The sequence below is a fragment of the Myotis nattereri genome, assembly GCF_964212035.1.
Source record: "Myotis nattereri genome assembly, chromosome: 13".
Lineage (NCBI taxonomy): Eukaryota > Metazoa > Chordata > Mammalia > Chiroptera > Vespertilionidae > Myotis > Myotis nattereri.
The window spans coordinates 56,172,294-56,180,764 of NC_138088.1; the positions used below are offsets into that span (position 1 = coordinate 56,172,294).

Below are 8,471 nucleotides of genomic sequence, written 5' to 3' on the forward strand. Positions count from 1 at the left end.
GGGGCTATGCCAGCCGTGGGCAAACTACGGCCCGTGGGCCTGATTCGGCCCGTTTGAAATGAATAAAACTAAAAAAAAAAAAGACCGTACCCTTTTATGTAATGATGTTTACTTTGAATTTATATTAGTTCACACAAACACTCCATCCATGCTTTTGTTCCGGCCCTCCGGTCCAGTTTAAGAACCCATTGTGGCCCTTGAGTCAAAAAGTTTGCCCACCCCTGGTATGCCAACACACCCCGACATCGCCCAGTGCACCCCTAGCGCTCTCCTCCCTCACCTCACACACCGGCTACCCTGACCCTCCGCACTCTTGAGGCCTCATTGTTTGTTCACTTCCTCCAGAAACCCTCAGGATGGGGTGCCTCCTGTGCCCTCCCATCTCCCCACTTGCTGGCCCTCAGAAACACCTGAAGATGCCCAGAACAAGGGGCAACCACAGCACCCAGAGTCCAGGGGCCCTGCAATGACTGGGCCTGGCGCAAGTTGAAGGCAGAAGCCACAGATGCTGGAGCCCTGAGGCGTAAGGACGACTCTGGACACAGAGGTTTTGACACGCTTTATGTGAGCCACCCACCAGCAGCTGGTCACACCTGTGTCTCACTTCTCCAGGAAGACTCCCCCCCACCCCAGCTCCAGCTCAGCCATGGCCAGACCCAGTGACAGTCGTGAAAAATGAGAGCAATGACCCGTAACAATACATCCCAAGTCTCCAGCCAGGCTGAACAGAGGAAAGGATGGTGGCAGCCTCCCCCGGCAAGGGGGGAAAGGGCTGGCTCAGAGCCTGGGACCGTGCAGCTGCGCCTGGGGGTCCAGCTGAGCGATGAGCCGGTCAGCCTCCCTCCAGCCAGAGAGCAGAGCCCCGTGTGTGGTCGAGTAAAACGTCCGATGTGTGGCTTCTCCTGCAAACAGTACCTGGAGCTGCAGAGAAGGGTGGGGTTAGAATGGGGTGCTGGGGCCCAGCAACAGGCCCTATGCCTTCCACTTGTGGCTACAGAGCTGATGATGAGGCGGTGGCTTTGCTCTTCACCTAACCCCACACCCTGATGTGGCCACAAAACAAGAGTGGGTGCTTCTCACGGAAACAGGGCTCAAACGGCAAACATTCAGGATTAAACATGATCACAAAATGGAAAATGCAACAGAGGGCCTGGGAGACAATGCGGAGAACATCCCCCAACATGCAGACCGAAAAACAGAGATAGAAATTAGGAGAGAAAAAGATAAGAATATTTGAGGACCAGTCCAGAAGTCTACCATTCAAACAACAGAAATCTTAGAAAAGAAAAGAAAGCAGAGAGAAGATGAGATGATTCACAAGAACTTCCCAGCTGACTGAGGGGCTCAAGACAAGCCATGTGAAGGGAGTGGATGCCTGCCAAGGGTGGCGTGCCTCTGGACTCCGTGGGTGTTGGAGCCTAATGCTCTTTTAAGCTTCCTAAGAGTTTGGAGCACGGGACACAAGGAAGAAAGGTCTCCACGTGGCTTTGGACTTCCCAACAGCAACAGTGGAAAATGTTCTAAACCCTGAGGGGCATGACTCTCAAACCACGATTTTATACCCAAACTAGGAGACTCCTACAGAAAGGTGGGGCCCATGTCCTGCCCCAGAATGGTGCCTTCTGACTTCTGAGCGTGGTCACAGGAGGTGATGCAGCGCCCATTCCACTGGGACGTCTGTACTGGAGCCCTGGGAAGCCACACGAGCATGTGCCCTGCGGCTATGTATGTGTAGAATTCTGATGAAGATAATACATTTTAAAAGTATTCTTGATTTCCAAAAAGAAAAGGGATTCTCCTGACTGGCATGGCCCAGTGGTTGAGCGTTGACCTATGAACCAGGAGGTCACGGTTTGATTCCCAGTCAAGGCACATGCCCGGGTTGTGGCCTTGACCACCAGAGTAGGGTGTGCAGGAGGCAATGATTCTCTCTCATCATTGATGTTTCTGTCTCTCTCTTCCTCTCTGAAATCAATGAAAATACAAAGCAAAGGGATTCTGAGTCTCAGGGGCCCCAGCCCCACCCACACTCTCTTGTGCTCAGCAGGACCCCGGTGCCTTCCCATCCAGGGGCCACACCATACCTGGGCCTTCTCTCTGTCCGCAGGGAGGGGCTGAGCCAGCAGGTCAATGTCATCCCCGGTGCTGCCCACGGCCACGTAGCTGTAGGAGCCTCTGGAGTAGGGGGCGCTGTGCCAGCGAGACCTCAGCACACTCTTGGGCGCAGGAAGCTGTGGATTCCCTGAACCACAGAGATGCCACACGTGAACCGGGACTCCTCCCACAAGCCTGCAATTGGGCCTTCATTTTCAAGACTGAACAGTTTAAAATGAAAGAAATTGCCCAGGAAGAAAACCAAGCCACAAAGTGTATGAATAAGAGGCTCTCCCAGTCTTACCCACTCTGTCCGACTGGGGACGCCATCATTGCATCCTCACCCCACGTGACCATGTGGTCACTGCGCTGTCTGAGCCTCCATGTCTCATCTTTAAAGCCCTGGTTAAGGGCTGCTGTATTTATTTTGGTGGCATATTTTAGAAAAGGGAAGTGAAAAGTGTTTGCAAAGCCATCTCAGTTGCTCAGGAACAAGAACTCAGATAAGTGACCCCACCAATATAAGGAAGGATCGTCCCTGGAGGCTCAGAGGCAAACTCAGTTCTTCACTGTTAGGAAGTTTGGTTCCCCTTTAGAGGTCATCCAACAAGGAGCACAAGGCAGAGCCATGGCCATGGTCAGTACCTGTCACCCGGCGAAGCATGCGTGTCAGAGACAGAAGCACCTCCTCATCTGACAGTGTCTCCATGAACTCGGACTCAAGTCCAGCGATGAACCCACAGAGGACATGGGAAGACCTACGCGGAGAACACACCACTGAGACAACCCATGTTGGGCTTTGCTGGAAAAATCAGTCCCTCCCTCCCTAATGATTCCTGTTCTGATTTCTGAGTGAGCACCAAGCCCACACGCGTTGCTTTGCTTATGCTGCATGTCTGGGACACACGACTTAGCCCTTCAAGTGAGGCTCTCTGATCCCATGACTTACAAGGATGCTTTGTTCAATGACTGCATTGGGTTTAAGCACTGCCTCCCAGTTACAGACATGTCCACATTTCAGACTTCTTCTGTGACCTACAAGCCCCAGCTTGTATTTCAGCAAATACTTTCTTACTGACTAAACATGCCTGCCATCCACCAGCACATTCTGCGCCTCAGCAATGCTGACAAGCCACACAGTGTGCCCATCTGTCCCACAGGGATTAGGCCCAGGCGGTCTATCTATCATCAGCCCTTGGGGAACCCTCAGGCTCCCCACCATGAAACCCTCCAGACACCTCACAGTGAATCAACCCAAACGACGCCGAGGAGCCAGCCCTCTCAGCACGCAGGCTTCCTCAGAGAAATGGGAGCAGACATACTCAAAGGAAGGCAGGACCAAAAAGCCAATCAGCTTCTTGACCCAGGCGTCCTGCAGCGGGGGAGCGGTGTCCTCCAGGGGCGATGTGTCCTCCCACACCACCTGGATGTGCTCGCAGTCCGGCTCCCAGAAGGGCTCTTCAAACTCCAGGAAGATCTTATTGTTGGTCCCAAAGCCCATTTTCCTGATCCCTTCTGCCTTCTCAGCGGGCAGTGGCGGCTGGAAGAAGGTGTCCAGATGTTCTTTAAGAAAACCTGGAATTTATCATTGGACTCGACTTACACCACAGAAATATCCGTAACTGGAATCAGCAACCACAGAAACTCACCCTGAGCCCGCAGAAGAGTCAGAGAGAGGCCTCTGTAGGGATGGAGGCTCGTGTCTGACCCTTCTGCCTCTCACCCCCTGGAAAACACAGCGCCCAGGATCGTGGGGAGAAGCAGTAAGAGGCACAGCACAGGCCTTTTCAGAGGCCACATAAACACAATCTGCCAGACGAAAAAATTAATGTAGCCAAGTCAAACAAAACAGGAAAAATCAGCCACTGTGGAAGCCAATCCCTTAAGATGCACATAACTCGCTAGTCAATGAGAAAAGGATGGACAACCCACAGGAAGTGAGGCAGGGGGTGGGGAGGACCAGAAGGGGTCGCCACACCCTCCACAGCCATCCCCACCTGTCCAGATCTTCAACTCAGGTCCTACAGAAATATCCATATAGTGTTCTTTCATATATATATATATATATATATATATATTGATGTCAAAGAGGAAGGGAGAGGGAGAGAGAGATAGAAACATCAATGATGAGAGAGAATCATTGATGGGCTGCCTCCTGCACACCTCACACTGGGGATTGAGCCACAACCCAGGCATATGCCCTGACAGGGAATCAAACCGTGACCTCCTGGTTCATAGGTCGATGCTCAACCACTGAGCCATGCTGGCTGGGCTGCACAAGCATTCTTAAACACACATGTAAAACATTGTGTGAAACAGAAAAAATAAAAGTAACCTAAATTTCCATCCATATCTATAATAATAAAAGCATAATATGCTAATTAGGCCAGATGGCCCAAACAGTGGAAAGACCTTCTGGAAGAAGCTGGGGCTAGGAGGGCCTAGGCAGCCGCTGTGGCTATGAGGGCCAAGACCCTTGCACAAATTTTGTGCATCAGGCTCTAGTCTACACTAATAAAAGAGAAACATGCAAATTGGTGTCACTCCGCTACGCCCACCAGCTAATCAGAGCGACTATGCAAATTAATCCAACAAAGATGGCGGTTAATTTGCTTACGCAGGCGCGGAGCGAAGACTGGAGGCTCCGGCCGGAGTGAAGACTGAAGACTGAAGCCAAGCCTCACTGCTGCAGCCGGACCAAAGGCCTGGGTCCCGGGTGCCAGAGGTAAACTGGTGCCAGCAGTCAGGGTAAGGAAGGCCTATTGTGCGAATCTTCATGCAACGGGCTTCTAGTTAAGTAATATTAAGCAATGGCACCTGCATAGAAGAAAATTCTATGTGGCTGTAAAGAACAAGTGTGGTACAGGCCTGGCTCCCTGTGACCAGTATGGACAGTCGTAACAATGCTCCTACTGATCACAGCAAGGGCTCAGTAAGCACCAGCAACTATGAATGAACAAAGGGGGGAATGAAAGAAAGAACAAAAAAAAGAAAGGAAGGGAGAGAGGAGAGAAGAGGCAAATGGAGCAGCAGAACGAGATTCCACTTGTAGGAGATGGAGGAGATTTTAAGTCAGCTCTGGCTCTTGCTAGCTTTGTGAACTTGGGCAACTGACTTATCTCTGTTGACATCTGTCAAACAGGAGATGGGGCCAGGTAAGTTCTCAGGCTGCCTCAGGGGTAAATGAGACAACTCTGGCAAAACTTTGATTTCAATCATCTCCACCTTTTACCAAATTGCACACTCCTACTCAGAGTCTCTGTCGAAAGCATCAGCTCTAGAATTAAACAGATTATGTACTTAACTCCTTCCTTGATGATGGCTGGACCTAACTTTGAGGCTTGGCTTTCATGCTGTCTCCCAGGTGAACCTCCATCAGGAGATCCCCCAACCTTTCCAGAAAAGACCTCCAAAGGATGAGAACAGCTGACTTCCCTTTTCTCTGTGACACTCCTATTCCCAAAGCCTGGGATTGCTATAAAACACCACAGGGTCATTCTATCCAAGGCTTAGAATGAGAATGTGAGCTTAGCAGCCAGGCAAAACCCCAGCGCCAAGGGAGAGAGCCAGAGGCCAGGGCACCTGGGGCTGAGAAGGGAGGAAACCCTGACTGGATGGTGACCTTACCTAAGGGCACAGTAAGGACCACGTGATGTGCTGGGAAGCAGTCTCCATCCTCACACTCCACCAACACTGGAAACTTCTCCCCAGGAGACTCAGCTTCTTGGAAGGACCCATTCCAGTGAATAGTCTTCACAGGCTTGTTAAAAACCATCACGTCCTGGGGCAAGGAGGCCAGGATGCAGTTTGTGAGTCCTTGGTAGCCCCTGGGGGAGAAAGGGTGTTGGCACTGATGAGAGGACCAGCTTGGAGGGGAGACAAGAACAGCCCTCCAAGAAGCTACAGCAGCTCTGTCCCCACTCAGGCTCCACAGAGGAGGCTGGGAAGGGTCAGGGAGGGCCTGGGGGCCTCCAGCCAGGCTCCGCCCTGTGGTTTCTGATCCACCACAGGAATGTTAATACCTGCCTCCCGGCTAATGGGAGGACGAAATGGGCAAAGTTCCAAGGTAGTGAACAAGGTCCCTGCTGCCTGCCCAGTGCTCTGGTTCTGCACAAAGGCCCTTCCCTGTGCATGGGGCCTGGGAGGACACCTGGGAGAGCCCAGTGGGAATGTCTCACTAGTGCCCGGGGCCAGACTGAGTCCCTCTTAACCCTCCCACCACTCCCCTCCAGGGAAGGACCCCTCACACAGTGCTGAGCACCTGAGGGGCCTCGTAAACATGGGAGGAAGAAAGCATTACAAGATGCATTTCCTTCTTTTAATCACTTTTTCTTAAAAATCATTATTTCCCTTTTCTTAAATGAGAAAAATTGGGGAAACAAATGACCAGCTTTCTAAAAAGAGAAAGCCCTGGGTTGTGTGGATAGAGCGTTGGCATGCAGACTGAAGGGTCCCAGGTTCGATTCTGGTCAAGGGCACACGCCCGGGTTACGGGCTCAATCCCCCATAGGAGGCATGCAGGAGGCAGCCAATCAATGATTCTCTCTCATTAATGTTTCTATCTCTCTCTTCATCTCTGAAATCAATAACGATATATTTTTAAAAATAATAATGAAAAGAGAAGACAAAAGTCCCCCTTGACCCTCCCACCACTCCCCTGCCTCCCAAAGCTTCACCAGAGGTACATGGAGGGGGCCTGGGGAGCATGGAGGGGACCTGGGTGGGTGAAGGGGGCCTGGGTGGGCGCATGGAGGGGGGCTGGGGAGCGTGGAGCGGGCATGGGGAGCATGGAGGGCTGGGTGGGTGTGGCATACACATACCCAGGAAAAGTGCAGTCCAGCCCCGGCAGCACGGTGTACTCCCCAAAGGGTGCGAGGGCCACCAGGTCCATGCTGTGGGTGCCACTCACACAGCACTCTATGTTTAAGAAGTTCTTCAGAATGGCCAGCTTGAGCTTCTTGGTCTCCTCATCCTCTGTCCAGCTGGCCAAGTGCTGACGGATCTCCTTCCTGAGGAACTCCCCCACACTGGGCACGGGGGCCTCGGGCGCGTGCAGGAACTCCCGGGACTGGTCGATGAGGCGGTAGTACAGATGGCCCATCTCCACCACCAGCCCGAGGCTCACACTTTCCCCGGAGCTGGCATAGGACACCGAGGGCAGCGCCACGTGACCTCCGGTATCGATCCTCTGGTTCTCCTCTGACAGCTCCTTGTCCCCCAACAGCCCGTACTTGGCAGCCAGCTGGAAGACGGGGTTGCCCTGAGAGGGCCCATGGATCCAGTGAGCGCCTACCTCCACCACACCACCTGCGAGGGGACACAGATGGCACCTTGAGGTTCTGTCCCCGCGAAGGTGAACCCTGAGCCCTTCTCCTGGACCTCAGCCAGCTCTGCCCTTCCCCAAAATGCTCTGAAAACCAGCCCCAGGGCCTCGTGTCCCTGAGGACCAGAGTCCCTCACCGAAGGGCCTGGCCCGACCTAGTTTGAGGGGGACCCCAGAGGAGGGGGTGTGCTGGCCTGCACCAGCCTGGGGAGCACACCGGAGGGATGACCTGGGACCGAGCACAGGCTGCGGTGGGTACAGTCATGGGGTTCCCTCCCCGCAGGGACCGCCCTGCCAGCCACGGGCAGCTGAGTTTCGGGGACCAGTGAACTTTGGTTGATTAACTGGGGCGCGGCGGGGGTTCACTTAGGGGGCAGGGAAGGCTTCCGGGTCGGTTAAGCCAGGGCGCAGGCCGGCCAGGCGGCGGCACCGGTTGGGATCTGGGCATGAGCTCGGGAAGGGAGTTCGGGGAGAGGCCGTTACCGAAGCTGCGCTCCGAGCGGATGCGGCCTCCAGCGCGGGCTGTGGCCTCCAGGACCCGCAGGTGCCGGAAGGCCGGGTAGCGGCAGAGCCTCTGCGCCGCTCCCAGCCCCGCGATGCCGCCGCCCACCACCAGCACCCGCGGCCCGCGGCCCGGGTCCCCCTCGTCGCCGCCGCTCGGCTCCATCGCGCGGTCCCGGGCCGTCCCTGCGCGTTCCCTCCGCGGCGAGGAGCAGATAAGCGGGCGGGCCGGGGGGCGGGGCCTTCCTGACGCCGGGGCCACCTCTGGCCATGGAGCCTGCGGACTCGCCGACACTGCCATTGGGCTGAACCAAATCAGCCTGCCCTTTTTTTTTTTTTGGTCAACGGATCAGAAGTCACATATCATACATCGCACCCACTGAACGTGTACGGTTCACCATTTCACAGTATATCTGTAGAGCTGTGTAACAACCCCCGCTATCAGGCCTGGACCATTTCCATCACCCCGAAAAGAAACACGACACTGTCACAGCGCTCCGCCTCCGGCACCCATAGCCCAGTTCCTGTCTCTGTGGATCTGCCTGCTCTGGAC

At 54.3% G+C, this 8,471-nt stretch overlaps 1 protein-coding gene across 1 annotated transcript; it reads right to left on the minus strand.

Annotated features, from left to right (window-relative positions):
* Positions 1-96: 96 nt before the first annotated feature.
* PAOX (polyamine oxidase) lies at positions 97-8,125 on the minus strand. The gene is made up of 7 exons (XM_081104417.1): positions 7,901-8,125; positions 6,915-7,401; positions 5,722-5,921; positions 3,417-3,669; positions 2,740-2,852; positions 2,085-2,242; positions 97-921 (listed from the first exon to the last, which is right to left on the minus strand). Exons 1-7 carry the CDS (start codon positions 8,082-8,084, stop codon positions 778-780), a joined length of 1,539 nt encoding a protein of 512 aa, XP_080960543.1. The 5' UTR covers positions 8,085-8,125; the 3' UTR covers positions 97-777.
* Between the last annotated feature and the right edge of the window lie 346 nt (positions 8,126-8,471).